Source organism: Lissotriton helveticus, chromosome 1_1 (assembly GCF_964261635.1).
Source record: "Lissotriton helveticus chromosome 1_1, aLisHel1.1, whole genome shotgun sequence".
NCBI lineage: Eukaryota > Metazoa > Chordata > Amphibia > Caudata > Salamandridae > Lissotriton > Lissotriton helveticus.
Genome location: NC_136057.1, coordinates 357,817,789 through 357,834,887, shown reverse-complemented (window position 1 = coordinate 357,834,887; position 17,099 = coordinate 357,817,789). Strand labels below are relative to the sequence as shown.

The 17,099-nt window shown below is 49.1% G+C and overlaps 1 protein-coding gene across 1 annotated transcript in view; it reads right to left on the bottom strand.

The window, feature by feature from the left end:
- ATP6V1E1 (ATPase H+ transporting V1 subunit E1) overlaps positions 1–17,099 on the bottom strand; it is a 199,848-nt gene that overhangs the window by 140,945 nt on the left and 41,804 nt on the right. Inside the window, exon 5 of the mRNA XM_078673633.1 lies at positions 3,675–3,764. Within this exon, the coding sequence (XP_078529759.1) occupies positions 3,675–3,764 (90 nt within the window). The remainder of the gene's footprint in view (positions 1–3,674; positions 3,765–17,099) is intronic.

Here is a 17,099-nt window from a genome sequence, read left to right as displayed (position 1 = left end):
GTGTCCAAAACACACCTGATGGAAAACTTCGGCGCATCTCTGCAATCGCTTGGGAAAGGCCAGCCTGGACCTCCTTAGAACACTGAGGCAAGACCTCAGCTACCGAATCCCACACTGCGTGAGAGTAACCGCCCAATAAGAATGCGGTGTTAACCGACCGCAACCCCAAGCTGGCTGAGGAGAACAACCTCTTGACAAATTGGTCTAGCCTTTTAGAGTCCTTTTCCGGCAGAGCCGTGGGAAAGGTACTCTGCGACGTTTTTATCTACTGGCTCCCCCGGGGCCGGTCGCAACCAAGTGCCTAAGAGGACTTCGGTGAGAGCCTCATTGAAAGGGAGCAGCGGCTCCAAAGACGTAGACGCCGTCTGGAGCACCTCCGTAAGGAGGTTGGTCTTAAGGGCCATCATAGGGAGGTCGAGATGGAGAGCCTCAGGAGCACCATCGTGTAAGAAGCACCCTCCTCCATAGTAGGTGGAGGAGAGGCAAACCCCGGGTCAGAAGACACATCAAGCTCACCTGCATCTTGAAGCTCGTCCACCCAATCCTGCTCGGAGTCACACTACCGGGCAAGGGGGTCCTCGGAGCCTTCCCAGTCCTCGTCCAGCTCCAGAGTAGAGAGAGCCAGCGGGATCAGTGCCGGAGCCAGAGAGGGGGGCAAGCGCCGGTCGGGGCTGAGCCGTATCACAATTCGGATCCCAGGCCAGAACGAAATGGTCCGAGAAACGGGGCAGGGTTGGGATAAACGGCACCCAGTGCGGCGTCTGTGGTAGAGCCAAGGGCAGCGCTGGGGCCGGAGCCAGCGGCGCTGCACCTTGTGGCACCGGGACCGGAGCCGCAGGATCGTGTGGCGCTGGGCCAACAGGATCTGGACACGGGACCGCGGGGCCCGAAGGCGCGCCGGAGGGAGCCCAGGCCTAAAGAGGCGGTCCATGGCAGCAAGAAACTCTTGCATCTGTTCGGGAGTCGCCGACGAACCCGGGTATAGCGGGTAGGCCGCGGGACTCCCTGGCTCCAGAGGAACCGCAGGGGCGGAGCCCTTGTCCCCCTCGTCCGCCTCCAGGGAGTGACAGGGGGACGTCGGAGAGCAAACACTCTTCTTCGACTTCTTTTTATGGCATCGTTTACCGGAATCTGAAGGCAAAGACTTATGGCCCGAGGAGCGACTGCTCCGGTCCCGCGAAAGGCACCTATACCCGGAGCGGCAGTGAGAGGAGTGCCGGACCTCCAGCAACTTCCTGCGCTGCTCCCATGGCTAGACAGTCTCAACAGTCCTGGGAATCATGGTCGGTCTCCAGGCAGTAGAGGCACACATTGTGGGGGTCCACCACCGACATGTTACGGCGGCACGACCCACAAGACTTAAAACCGGGCATCCCTACGTGCACCAGGAGACAAGAAAAGGATACAAAGTCATCAAACAAGCATTGGCATAGCCAATAGGTCTCGCATTTGGGACCTTATAAGTGTTTAGCCATGCAACAGTTGGTGTTGTTGCACCAAGGATATTCTGCTGCATAACCAAATACTTATAGGGTCCAAAAAGCGAGACCTATTGGCTATGCCAATGCTTGTTTGTTTTTTGTTGCTGTTTTGTTTAAGTTGCCAGATCTACAATAGCTGAACATGGTTTTTGTTAACAGTTCTTTGCATCAAATGAACTGGTTCTCACTGCTCTGAATGTTTTTTCCATTCTGGTTGTAGGAAGCAGTAATTCCCGGGGATGTGGGGGCTGCCTAGCTGTGCGCATGCGCTTAACTTTGCAAATGAGAAAATGCCTGGTGCAGGCGCAATTTACAAGTGTGGAGTGAGTGAGCCCCAGACTGCATGACTCACTCACACAGGAGTTCATGCACTACACCTGCATACTCAGCTTGGTATAAGGAAACTTCCTGAAACCATGTCGTGATTCCAAGAGAGAACCACTCCGTGCAGAACGCCATGTTGAAACCCACCTTGTTGGTAAACTCCCTGTTTATCACCTGTGTGTACTACCCCCACGTGAGTCACGTAGGGGTAGTAAGTACACACCGGTATCTTTTGGAATCACGACAAATGGACTACAGGTACAATCTGGGGAGTTGGGGAGAGTAAGATACGTGGTATAACAGATGGGCGGAATGCGAGGAGGATGGGCTATTACATCTAAAGTGTTATCGGAAACTGATTCGGTTTAAACCATGGGGAGGGGGTTATGAATGCAGGGGTAATGTTGCACAGAAGGTAAACAGCTGAACAGTGGGGAGTAAACATTTGTTTTAGAAGGATGTATTATGATATTGGGGCTTGAGCAAAAAATGATTGCGTTATTTACAGTCATTTGTAAAAAATGTGGGGCTGACATATGCATTCTTAATAATTGTAGATACCCCTGAGGAAGGTCAAACACGAGACCGAAATGCATTGGGTGAAGATATGTAATGGACTGATTAAGTTCTCTTTACGTGCCTATGGATAAGCCCGGATGGGCAATCCGAGAGCAATTAGCAAGCGTGAATATATGGAACTGTGACGTGACGGACAAAAAATGAATAAATTATTGAAATAAAATGGATGAAATTGGTTTACAAGTGAGTACGTGATACAAAATCCAACACAAATGTGCATAAAGCTGTGCAACTCCTTTAGTGACTCGTAAGCTACGAGTCACAATCCCCTTTCTGAGATTCTTAATCGGGCACTAAAAGGAGCGGAATGCACCAGGAGTGTATGCATGCTGAAAGTGAAAAATATGAAGCGTTCAAATTAATGAGAAGAAACCGGGTGTGCTTCAGACTCTTTGAAAAATTAATCTTTTTATACTTTGCCATTCTCCCCCTCCTGTTACTGGTAACATTCTGTCACTCACTGGACACCCTACTGGGCAAACTCATTTGGCAGACGGGTGGCAGCAGTGCTACTCTTGCGAAATTGAAATTGCCATCAGACAAGGGAGGGCTTGGAGCCCCAAGTTTTGAACATTATTAATTGGCAGCGCAGCTACAATTGGTGAGTTGCTGGTTAGTGCAGAGCAGTTGGAAGACACCTCTTCCGAGTGCCCTCCCTGGTGGTATGAATGAGTACCACAGTTATTTCACACCTCACAAGACTCCTTCTTGGTGCACGAGTCCTGCGCCCTCGCTGCCAGGCACAGAGTGCTGACTTTCTACACGTGTTGTCGACCAGCCCATCCCTGTGTCACAGTAGTGGGTGGCTGTTACTACACAGCTGGCTCAGACCATTGGCTTGGCCGCTTTGCACCGCTGGGAGGCTCGCGCACTGGAGCATTACGCTCAACCAAGGACAGGGTAGGTGAACGCTTCCTCGACTTGGCCCTCCTACTGGCTAATTGCATGGTTACCAGACGATGGAAGGACTCCCTTCTCTTACACACAGTAACCTAACCTACCTTCAACTAAACATTCCGTGAGGTGATGGGTGCTCAGTGTCTAATAGTGTACTTCAGAACCTAGTCAGGGTCATAAAGAGCTATATTAAATCAATTACAATACAATGACGGCTAATTACGTTTTCTTTATGAATCGCTTTATGAACAATTGCCACTGTGCTTCAGTCTACTAAATGCAATAACGACTTTACAGACATTAGCAGAGGGGTAAGCCTTGAACTGGTCAGGTGGTCTGAACTGCATTCATGTAGTCTCACATTTTGTGATAAATAATTCAATGACAACATACCTGCATTACCAATCCATCCATCAGTGATTGGTACCTGGCACCATCCTTCACTATTTTAGCCAGCCTTTGTTTAGCTTCATTCAATAAATCCTGGGAGAGAAAATGACCAAAAGAAAAACAAATAAAAAACAAACATCTGGTTTCCCTTTTAGTCATGTGCCTCTTGCACTCAGATCAAACAGGACTATGCAATCATCTGAGGAAACCAATGCAGATAGTGAATATAATCTAAACACACACGTCTAGTCCACGACAGAAAGAAATTAGTTACTTACCTGTAACGCAGTTCTCTAACGTTGGTATCTTTTATATATTCCCATTCTTGAAATCATCCCCCTTCGTCAGACTGGGAATCCCCAGTACATTAAAATAGCACTATGCAGTGTTAAAAGGGCTATGGGCCTGAAACATTATCTATTTAGTAGCACTTCCACATAGCTAAATTTCTACCGCACATCGTGTGAAGGCATACCCTGGCCGACCTCTGCTCAAATTTTTAAGTGAACCTGAAGCTTTTACTTTTTTGATCTGGCCTGGATTTGAACCTGCCCTATGTTCAGCACAGAAGTATCATGAGTTATTTTTAGGGTAAATGTGGGCTTTCCTGGCTCAGGGAGATTTCTCTTTTTAAATCAGACAGCTAACCGTCACTAACGGTCATGACCGACAGAGAAGAAAACTTTTCAAACCTTTTTCATCCTGTGTACACAAGAAACTTTATGCTGATGACCCTCATTCTCAGTGTATTTATTGCCTTTACCCAAATCATAAGGCATTAAGAACTTATAAATGCAAGGCTTTCACTCCTAAGACTCTTAAGGACAGAGAAAGGGGATTGGCATTATTTCTTATGGCTAAAGAGAGAAGAGCAGCGCAGGAGAAGAAACTTGTACAGTTTCCAAAACTGGACTTATTTAGTACAGCGCCTGCAGCCACCTCGTCACTTAAGAAAGAAATGCATGGCACTAAACATTATAATGAAAATTAATCAGTAATAAAGAAACAATAAAGCTTCAAAAACAAGTATTCTCTAAGGAAATCTTGTCATAGACGATCAAATGCTGGAGAATGTGGTTAATTAAACCTGCAGCATGGCAAGATAGTTTAGCTTCTGTCTTCCATGAACAAAGACTCCCTTAACAGAAATGTTGTTGCAATGCAATCATTAGGAAAGAAATTCTAGCTTTGACTTTGGGGTAGCTGCAAGGCCTTGTTTTAGATAATAAGAGGATACTTACAATGACCATAATCAATTGGACAGCTGTAATTTGGAAGCAAATCATTTTTGTATTTTTTTTCAGTTTACTAAATTATTACAATGTAAATACAAGGAGATAACGGACGGAACCCGGAAACTTTTCAGACACTCACCCCCAGTAAAAGATCTGGGTTGAATCCATCATCGTTCTTTAGCTCACTGCAACACCCCAGTTCAGGCACAGCTATATGCAATCAGTCTTGACCCTGTGCCTCATGGGAACAGTCCAGCCCGAACTCCAAGCCAGGTCTTCCCTGGACCGGAAACAAGCATCCTGGGACCGGTATTGGGCTAACAGTCCTCATCAGCCAGGCTAGCTTGAATCCAGTGGCAAAGTGAGCAAGAGACCCACGTCTGGGCATACCCTGCCAACTTAGGGTGAATAAAGCAAACACAAGGAGATGATGGACGGAACGCTGAAGCTTTTCCAGACACTCACACAACAGCCATGGAAACCAAAATTCACACATCAGGTGCAAAGATCATGATTTCCCCCTTGATGTGATAGGTGACATTACAAATCACATCACGCTTACCTGCTTTGAACGACTAAACCATGAACATACTATTTACTGGTTTGGAGTATGTGTTATTCAATTACAGTTTCTGTTAGGTGGTATTTAATAGAGTAAATTTTGTGAGGTCCTCACCACAGCATTTGTTGTGTGAATAAGGTATACAGGACTGATGTGCGAGTTATGGATTGTGATTCTAAGCATTACTTTTGACCCATTACTTTTCAGTTTCAATTTGTAATCATAACAGAACTTTAACTGCGGATCTTTAAGTGAATTTCTGAGATCATATTTTTAAACATAGCATAATGTGTTATAACCCAAGTAAACCAAAACTTTTGTTTTTTTCAGTAATTTTGTTTGTTGTATTTGGTATATTATAAAACGTTTCCTACGACCAACCCCAACCACACATTGGCTTTGGTCATGCGCAGTGGGGTTTAACCACTGTATGCAGCCAATCCACGCTGTACACCACTGAAGGCTGTGTGTGAGGGTGGAGGTTATAGGGGTTTGACCATTCCCAGCTGCAGGGCACCATACACTTTCTAGTTTTCCCTTTAAGATTTGGAAATCCTGTAAACATTTTGCAAATCCTCAGACCCCAGGAAACTGTGTGGGGGGGGGGGGACTCAAAACTAGGCTTGAAAGTCTCAAATCCCACAATTATAATTTAGTTTTTATTATAAGCTTGCTGGGGGCAGCCCTTTTTCCTACTCCTCCCAATTTACATGGGCTTGGGTTCAGGCTAAGCTCACAATGTCCACAGATCACCTTTTAGCTTTTATTTTTCCCATATTGTCACAAGGTATCAGGTTGGATAATGACGACTCAGGCCAACAGGCCCTTAGCTCAAAGAAAGTCACCCGGATTAAAAGCGCAAAATATCTCTCTATTTCCATGTGCTATACAAAAGTGTAAAATAATAAAACCAAGAAATAAATGATATTCCTGGACGGCACGTTTCAGAATCTGGGTTGGACCCCAGCCCTAAAGTTCACTTTCCCAATTCCAAAGGGCAAATGAGATGATGCGTACTGCCAACTGAAAATCTTGCACTCCGTCAGTTTTGAGATACTGGCTCTTAATGTTTCGGGACACCAAAAAGACGTACTTTGGGTGCTAATCCAATACTACCACCAGTACTCTCACTGCAAGTAACTTTGGGACAGAGTTGATTTTTACATCACCCACTCCTGAAATGTGCTCCTTGACTCGGACATTGAAACCCCATTAGCTCATCATTGGGGATCAAGGCCACCAGGCTTATAACACCCTAAAAAACATTACCACAAACATGGGTGGGGTAGTAGGGCTTTGGGGCAACTTCATTTTGGAGTACAGATTAAATGAATTCTCTATTACCTTCCAAACCAACTTAAGAATAGCCTTTCACCCAAAGCTTCTGAGAAAATGGGGTAGAAAAAATATTGGAGAAAACTAGATATGCAATACCATTTTGCTTGGCATCACTTCCCTACTTACTGATGTTTACAAACATAACCCATAACAAGGAGACTTAAGACCAGAGAGTTCCTGGAGGCAGCTCAGGACATCCAAATCTTACTCAGAATGTAAGTTTAGCCATTGGGTCCCGTGTTATTTGTAGAACACCGGAATACATAAGTGCTAGAATTAGGCTTATGGTGATATCTTTGCCTCAGAAGGAACAAGGGCCTACTCCTTTTTTGCGTGCTTATTCATTTTATCATTCCTATTTGTACACAAAATACCTATACTTTTTCTAAGCTACAATTTCGATTGGACATTTAACTTATTGGGTGTAACTTAGGCTGTAATGGTAAATGAGTTCCAAGTGTTCAATCTTACCACAGAGTCAAGTGCAAAAAGGAGAAGTCAGATTGTCCAACATGAGTAAATAGCACTAGAGGTCCTGTGACATCAGTGGTAAATGACAATACCCATCATAAATACTGCCCTGGGACTAGCGACTACTCCCAGACCCAGAGAAAAAGACTCACATTAAAGCCGAACTCTCAATTCTAGAATGCAATCACATTTTCTTTCAAAAATTAAATTTTATTTGCTGTGAAGAACAGAGGTATAAAAATGACTAAGGGATATTTTGGTGGCTTGAGGCGTCAAGATGGCGGTCGCACTCTAAGAGTGCTTCGGACACCCGCAATCATCCGCCTCGCATCCGTCTGCTTTCAGCTGCCAACGGAGTCCCGCGCTGCTGAGTGAGACTACCTCATCCTGCCTGCATCGCCCTGATCCTTTTGGGAGGCTCCCCGGTGCCCATGCGGTCCCCGCTGACCCACTCTCCCAGGCGGCCCTGATTACTCAAGATGGCGGCCTCCTCGCCATCTCGTCCTTGGGCCTGAAACCTCGGCCCGGGCGATCCAGTGCTCTGTCTCCCTGCCCTGTCTGCCTGTGACCCACCTGGCTTATACAGATTTCACCGACGGCTGCCTGTCCCGCCACGGAGCCTGGAGCTGCGGTGCGGGCTCCGCTCTACTACCTGCTGCATCGGAGAGAGGCGAGGAGCGGTCCCGGAGGGCAGTGGAGGCGCCCTGGGGCGCTCTAGACCCCCTGGAAATGGACGTAGCCGCGAGAGGTTGCCAGCGGACCTCCTGAACGGCGCGGGGCGGCACCTGTGAGCTTCGCCTCGGCTGGGAGAGAGACGGCCGGGAACTGCAGTACCAGACGTGGTGATGTGTCGGCCCTACCCGTGGGCGAGACTGCGGTGAGTGGCGGCGGGGCCTGGGTGACGCGGCTGGCCTACTGGGGTGCGGGAGTGCCCGGCCCGACGTGGTGGCAAGGAGAGGGCCTCTGCCTGGGCGCGACCGGAACTGCTTCACGGTGGCTGTGTGGCGACCGAGGGTCTGGGTCGCCTCCCCCCAGGACTTGATGGTGAACCACCGGGGCCGCGCAGGGGCGCCCCAGTGCGGGCTGAGAGTTTGAGATCCGTGCTGGTGACTGGACAGTTGGATCGTTTCTCAGGGCCCAGGGCCCTGCGTGGACTGATGTGAACCCTGCGCACCTCACTACACACCGATGTGGGACCCCTCTGAGTACCCTAATCTCCCCCTGTTGATTGCTGCCGGATTTTTCACGCCCCCGCCATCTTGGAGGCGCAGTGCCGGGATGCATAGACCTGCCAGATCCATTGGCTGAGCGGGGCAGCTGGCCTGGGACCGTCCTGTAATCCTTGGAGGCGGGCTGCTTGGTCCCCCGCGCAGTGCGGACCTTCCATTGCCTGTACTACTACTGACACCGAAGCTGCAGGGTGCACCGGCTTCCAAGGCCCCAAGGGTTCTCCGACCTACCCTGGGCCTGATGCTGTGAGGGCCCGCCTTTCCCCACCGTCTATGGGCCAAGTGGTGCGCTGTGGTTTGGTGCGGGGGCATATCGGCCACCGTGTCGGGTGGCGCACGTGCCTGCCCCCCCCCTTTCACCCCCTGGACGCCGGAGGCCTGCCTGCTGTGGGGGATGGTGGTCTTGGGGTCACCGGGGCTACCTGGGGGATCGCCGCTGCTGTTGGAGGTTGAGCTCCCTGGGGAGTGGCCTCCTCACTTCAAAAACGGTCTGTGGGAGAGGGATCGGCCACTACGCCGGGTGGCAGGGGCTGAGGCCGAGACGCTGGGGTGCGTCTCCCCTCCCTCCGACCACCTCAGACTGATTCTTCAGGGACATGGGCAGAACCCGCACCAGCCAGACCCCCATCCCCCAACCCAAACAAAGATGGACCAATTTACTATGTCGGACCGAGACCCAGGGGCCAGGCCCCCGCCTGCTCCTGGGACCCCCCCACCCCGAGGGAGATCTCTCCATCATCCTGCAGGATAAGCGCGTCCCAGGCCTCGGTGGAAAGCAGGATCAGGAAAGTGAGAGTGGACGTGGCCCTAATTCTACAGAACCTCCGTATTGCCACGGCGCGTATCACGGAGACGGAGTCCCGTATCTCCACGGTGGAGGAGGACATGGTCGCCCTCAAATCCCAGGTGGCCCGCCTTCAGACACAGACCTCTGAGTTGCACCGCAGGGCCGAAGATGCCAAAAATAGGGCACGAAGAAACAACCTGCGCCTCCTGGGTTTTCCGGAGGGAGTGGAGAAAGGCCGCACCGACACCTACATTGAGGCATGGGTCCGCTCCTGGATGCCCGAAGAGAAACTCTCCCCCTGGTTCGCGGTGGAGCGGGCTTACCGTTCTCTCGCTCCTAAATCCCCTCCCAGAGCCCCCGCCCGTCCCATCATCCTTCAAATCTTCAACTTCCGGGACAGGGACACAATTTTGGGGGCGGCCAGGGACCTGGGTCCGTTGCTCTTCCAGAACTCCAAAATCATGGTATTTCCGGATTACTCCAGAGAGGTGCAGACTCGGCGCCAGTCCTATGAAGAGGTCAAGCAAAAACTCAGGGCTATGGGTCTCCGCTATGGTCTCCTCTTCCCAGCTCGTCTTAAGGTGATCTTCCAGGACAAGACGTTCTTCTTGGACACCCCCCAGGCGGCATGGACCTGGCTCACGGAGGAGCGTCGCCTCCTGCCTGGTGCCGCCCCCTCCCCTGCCCGTAGATAATCGACGCAGCCGAGCCAAGATGCACCCAAGACCCAGAGACGCCGAACTGGATCTCTAAGACGGGGAAACCGCCAAGGAGGGAGTTCCCATTCACTGGGGGCGCAGTCCCAGCGCTCCTCAACTCAGCCCCCGAACCAGAGCGCCTCTTCCCCCACCTTATCCTCTTCCTTGATCGACAGGGGGAGCATCCCCGGGCCTGACGGTACTCTGCAAAGGGCCATGTCGGATTCGGACCTGTCTGGGAGCCCCGTGATTCATGGCTCTGGTGGGGTAGAGGGGGTGTGACTGGCGCTGCAGACTATGTAACTTGCATTTCACCCATCAAGACTCTCTACAACGGTCTGCTCCTGATCCCCTGAGAGGGGACCTACCTGGCTCCACTGGGTGGCCCGATCGGGGTTCGCCTTTCCATTGCAGTACTGGGCCCGATTCATCCCATTAATCTTACGCTTACCACTTCTGGTCTTTTTCAGCTGTTGGCATTCATCCGTATACATGGAGGGGGGGGTCCAATTCAGCCACGTTCTTGATTGTTTGTTGCTAACCGTTTTAGATTAGCGAATCAACTCTTTGTGCGGTAGTTAGTGGTTGTGGATTTTGGGGCGACAGATATTTCCACTTCAGAAGTGTAGGGTGGGGGAGTTGGGGGGCAAGGGTGGGTGGGGGGTGGGGGGACCGTTGTCTCCCAACAGTTTGTTATTTTTAGCCGTCTATGGGCCGCTGTTCATTGTTCTCACTGGCAGCCGCGATTCCCTAGTTGTCTCCGCAGTTGACAAGCAGATCACCCCTTTCCATGCCTCTTTCCCTAGGTACCGGGCCCGAGTGGGTGCCTCCCCCGGGCTGGAACGGCCCCACGTCTACATCCGCCCCTCCACACATCATTCCTCTAGATGACGAGCGCCCTCAATAGGCCTATCCACACCTCTCCAGGAACATCAATGGCCTCATTGATCGAATCAAGCGCACGGCCGTCCTTCGCGCGGCCCACTGCCACACGCCGGACATCCTGTTCCTCCAAGAGACGCACATCCTGGGTACACAATGCAACTTCCTAGCCCGATATGGATTTGACAGGGTCTGGCATTCTGGCTTTGCATGGGGTTCCCGGGGGTGGCTATTTTACTCAGAAAGGGGCTTCCCTTTGCCGTGGCTAGAGCAAAGACTGATACACAGGGCAGATCTGTGGCCATCTCCAGAACGATTGAGGGGCACCCTACGAACCTCCTATGCACTTGCATTCCACCTGCACTTCTGCCCTCCACCCTTCGTCACCTCACGCTGATCTTCTCCTCCTTTCCACAGGGCCTCACGGTGGTTGGGGGGATTTCAACGCCGTCCTGCAACCCCTACGTGACGCGACGGGGAACCCATCGGAGGGTCGTCTCGCCTCCGTGAGGGCCCTCTCAAGTTGGTCTTCGGCCCTGGGCCTTTGTGACATATAGAGGGTCTGGAACCCCCGCAAGGAACAATACACCCACACGTCGGCGGCCGATCATACTCACTCCCGTATAGATCTCCTCCTGATGCCTGCCACGGACTGCCAACTGGTTTCTGGGGCCATGATATTGCCCAGGGGGATCTTGGATCACTCCCCCTATCTCCTTTCGTGTCGGGTCCTCCTCTGCGGGTCCACGGGCGACTTGGCGGCTGAACGCCTGGTTTCTGCAGGACTCCACGCTCGTGGAATCACTCGGGCAGGAACTGCGTCAATACTATTCCACTAATACGGGCTCGGTTCCCTCACTGGGGACGCTGTGGGAGGCCGGCAAGGCTATTGTCCGGAGGGTGGCCAGGGGACTGGTCCACGCGAAACGGAAGGAGCAAACAGCCCAAATTGTGCAGCTGGAAGCTCAGGCAGCACAGCTGGAAAGAACCCAGCTAACTAACAGTCGCGGTGACTCCTCTCGGCAATTGGCAGTGGTCCACGAGGAGATTCGCCGGATCTCACTGGAATCTGCGAAAAACGCTGTGTCGTTCATCGGTTGCATGCATTTACAGGTGGGGCGATAAAAATGGCAAGCTCCTTCAGAACCTAGTGTCCTATCCCAAGGTCAACCACGTTATTCCTGAAATCCGTTCGGATACCGGGGCCCACCAGGTGACGTCTTCAGCCATAGCACAAACTTTTGATGATTACTACGCAACCTTATATGCTGCTCGCCCTCCTGGTGCTCCACTGGCGGACCTGCTGGAGAGGACCGGTACTCTGCTGCCGCGTCTTCCCTGGGAGACCGCGGAGGTTCTGGATCACCCCTTCACCCTGGAGGAAATTCACGAGGCGATATCACTATTACACCCCGGTAAAACGCCTGGTCCGGATGGTTACCCCCAGGAGTACTACACGACCTTTCACGAGATTCTGGTTCCCCATTTAGTGGAGCTATTCAACCATGTGGCAGAGGCAGGATCCTTCCCACCTGAATCTGACGTGGCCACCATAGTGGTCATTCCAAAAACGCAGTCGCCCTCCCTGGACTGGGCGGATTACCACCCGATCTCGCTTATTAACATGGAGCTCAAGATCTTCGCTACCGTGATTGCCCAGAGACTCAGATCCCTGCTGCAGGACTTGGTCCATCCCGACCAATGAGAGTTCATGCTTGCCAGGGGCACTCGTCACTGCATTCGTCGCCTCCACCTAGCTATGGCCCACCATGGGAATATAAGAGTGGTCCGTAACCAATATTTTATACAATGAATTAATTACAGAAATGGAAGAAGTCGGTATTGTGTGAGAACTACAATACTGAGAATTTATATCAAGAGCAGGCGTTTAAAGCATCTGTACTCCATTCAAAATGTAAAGAGTACGTGTATTCAGCATGACCACAATGGAAATTACGCCAAGACAATTAATTCATTGCTGATATGATATGATAATGATAACTGGTATTTCTAAAGTGCTTGTTCACCAACGGTTTCTTGGCGCTGATTTTGGGACTACGTGAACAGGTGCATAGGGTGAGCTAATGATCATAGGCCCGAGAGAAAAGCCAAGTTTTAGGGACTTTCTGAACAAGGGATATGAGTCGATTTGACGTAGTTCAGGGGGGAGCGTGTTCCAGAACTGAGGTGCCAAGAACGTGAATCGAAGTCCACCCAGTTTCTTCCGTTTAAAGGAATTGCTTATGCGTAGTTTAATTTAACTATTTAAGAGCATGTATGAGGTTGCAAGGAAGGAGACGGTAGGAAAGTGGTGGTGGAGGAAGGTATAAGTCAAAGAAGGATACAAAAATAACAATTAGATATTTCAACAGACTGGGACAGCAATCCAGTCAAACAAGGCCTGTCCAATACACGTTTTATAAGTTTACATGTAATCTGTAAACTCATATCCTGCATACAATGCATTTTCATGGATCAATCTGGGGAGGGTGGTACAGGTCTACAAGGTGGAAAGGTGTCGACGTTTTGAGTCGACTTGTGCTGTGAGGGTAGTTTGCGACCTCAGCGGCGAGTCTTCTTCAGGACAAGGCAGGGGGGCAACCTAAAAAGGGGAAGATGTATATTAGGCATGGGCGCTAATCTTGTTGTCATGGTGCAACGGTCAGTGAATCGATTACTGAGCTATTCCTGTTTCTTTGACTTATACCTTCCTATTCACCACCACTTTCCTACCTTCTCCTTCCTTGCAACCTCGTACATGCTCTTAAATTGTTAAAATAAACTACGCGTAAGCAATGAATTAATTGTCTTGGCGCTATTTCCATTGTGGTCATGCTGAATACATGCACTCTTTAAATTTTGAATGGAGTACAGATGATTTAAACGCCTGCTTTTGATATAAATTATCAGTATTGTAGTTCTCACACAATACCGACTTCTTCCATTTCTGTAATTAATTTATTGTTTAAAATATTGGTTACGGACCACTCTTATATTCCCGTATTGTACCCAGGTCCGATTGACTTTTGGGTTACCCCGTTATTTGAAACGACTATCTTGTGCAGGCTGGCCTGCGAGGTTTTTTTTGTACATTTCTGTATATATATTGTATGTTGTGATTTATATGTTACGTTTTGCCACACACTCACACTAACAGGAGATGGCTGATAAAGAAACACTTTCATACAGCGAAGATTATATTGATAAATTAATACAGGAGCAGTTTGGATCTAACCTCCTGGGCACAGTCTCCTTTGGGCTTGATGTCACTCTTAATGAGAAAATTACGAAACTAGAGAGACTGGAGAAAAAGTTGATTCGAACTAGACTCCACGGACACGGCTTAACCAAATATCTCCAAGCCAATGTCATTCCGATAGGGTTACAGGTACGCAATGAACCGGCCATTTTTATAGACAACCCCAAATTCAAAGAGAACTTTAGCTACATCTCCAACAACTGCTCCAGGAACTGGATGGTGCTTGGAGTGGAGACTGCCATGGAGGAAATTAAACGACTAATGACAGAAATAGCTGATCTTAGAAAAGAGATTTTTGATGACAAGGCCCTCATCAATGCCAAAGAGGCCCTGGAGAGACTTGATAAAACACTCAAGGACTTTGAAACCTTTACACAATCAACCAAGGTAGACAAACAAGCATGAGACATACAACAGTACAACAAAAAAGTGACATATCCATATCTTCAAGAAGGTTATCACAAACAAGACACTAGGGGAAGATACACCAGCAGAGGACGTGGTGGCTTTAGAAGGTACAATACCTTCTCCAACTCCTCCTTTAGCAATAGTTCTGATAGTGAGAACGACAGACCAGGGACAAGTGCAGGAACATACCCACAAGGACATAACGAACAACTGCCCTCTTTTTTAGAGGGGGACCAATAGCCATCATGCAGGGGACGCCCATGGACCAACCCCAGGGACATGAACGATCCCACTTGGAACAGGGGCAGGGGGTCAACCAAGAAACAGGTACACTTCCCCCCCCCCCCCCCCCCAGAGGTACATGGAGACATACGGACACGCCGACAACACTATCAGTGGTAAAACAAAACCCAGTAGTCAACATCTCTCAGTACACATTAAACAACGACGAACTAGATTTACTCCAGAAGGGCCTTTCATTTGTTCCGACAAACCTCCTAGATAGTTTCAATCTGAAACTTGAGCTCCACCAATTCTTCCGGAAGTTGAGACTAAAATACTATTTTGCAAAAATACCCTTCAATCCGACCTTTTCCAACACCGGTCTTCGACCACCACACCTTCAATCCCCCATCACACATGATGTCACACAAAATCATGGCTTACGAGCAGATTGTCATGCGAGATGTCATGCAATCACTGACCCAAAAGGAATATGTCAGTTTCAACATCTCTAAAAAAGAACGTTCAGCCCTAGCTACCCTTAAAAACAACGCCAATATTGACATAAAACCAGCAGATAAGGGGGGCATAGTGGTCCAAAATACCACTGACTATAGACAGGAGATTTTGTCCCAACTTGAAGTAATTCAAAACTATTCCCTTCTTAGCACGGACCTCAGCTCAGTGGTCACGCAACCGATTAAGAAAGTCACAGGGTCCGGTCTGACAGAGGGTTTCCTGAGCCAACATGAACACGATTATCTCAACAGTCAGCCGCGCATGCCCACGATCTATACCCCGCCCAAAATTCATAAACGGGTAGAGAATCCACCTGGAAGACCGATTATATCGGGATGCGGTTCTCTTTTAGAACCTTTATGTAAATTTATCGATCTTTTTCTGAAACCGATTGCAGTGACTACACCCACCTACATCAGAGACACAATGGAAGCAATAAACCTAGTGGACAATCGTCCATTTGATCCTAGAAAAGAAAGATTGGTGACAATGGATATAGCCTCACTGTACACGGGCATCCCCCAAAACGCTGCATTAGATGTCATCATGGCAGTGTTTGACAAGAGACCAAAACCCACGAGAGTACCCAATCAGTTCATTCTCTCCATCCTTGAAATCGCCATGACCAAAAACTCTCATGTTCCAAAATAAGTACTACTACCAAACTAGAGGCGTGGCCATGGGGGCGAGTTTTGCCCCAAACTTGGCCATCATTTACATGGACGCATACGAGCGCGAGCACGTCCTCACACCACAAAATCCGCACAGAAATAACATCGCTCTGTGGCGGCGGTACATCGATGATGTGCCTATGATCTAGGAAGGTAGTGTCCTCGAACTTGACAAATTCCACTCTTGGCTCAATGAACAATCTAGAGATATCCAATTCTCAATTGGGCACAGCAATAAAGAAATCAACTTCTTAGACATCACAATCAAGGTGGAAGATGAGAAGATACATACCACACTCTATAGAAAGACCACCGAGAGAAACACTTTACTCAGCTATCAGAGTCATCATCCGCGCTGTCTAAGAGACAATTTACCCTACTCACAATTTTTAAGGGTGCGTCGTAACTGTTCCAAACGAGAGGACTACTTCTCGGAATCCACCGACCTTATGAACAGACTTAGGGATAGAGGGTATCCCACCCGGCTCCTTAAGAAATCACGCAAGCGAGCTTGGTATAATCACAGGGAAATATTACTACAACCAAAAGAGAAGTCCTTGAATACCCTAGAAAGACTTACATGTGTGACAACATTCTGTACCAAAAGTAATTCCATTAAGAAAATTATCAATAGCCACTGGCACATGATCTCAGACGAGCTCAATCTGAAAAAACCTCCCTTATACGCCTTTAGGAAAGGCAAAAGCCTCAGAAACGCCTTGGTGAAATCACTCCTTCCACCCACAGAACCTAGTGGGCAGACACACCTATGGAATATCACTCCCATTAAAGGCAATTATAAATGTGGGAATTGTAAGGCTTGCGCACTCACTAAAGAAATCAAATGTTTTACACACAATGACTATACCCACACCTTGAATGAACATACCAATTGCAATTCCTCAGGTGTCATATATGCGATTCAGTGCCCTTGTGAATTCCTATATATAGGTCAAACCACCCAGAAAGTCAAATGCCGGGTATTACAACACTGCAGCAAAATTAGATGCAGAACACAGGGGGCGCCTTCGGTGGAACACTTCACCAAATTTGCACATTCCTCTACTGACCTTAAGTGGTGGGTGATTGAAAAAGTTCATACCAACCCCAGGGGTGGACAGCTGACACACAATCTCAACTAGAGGGA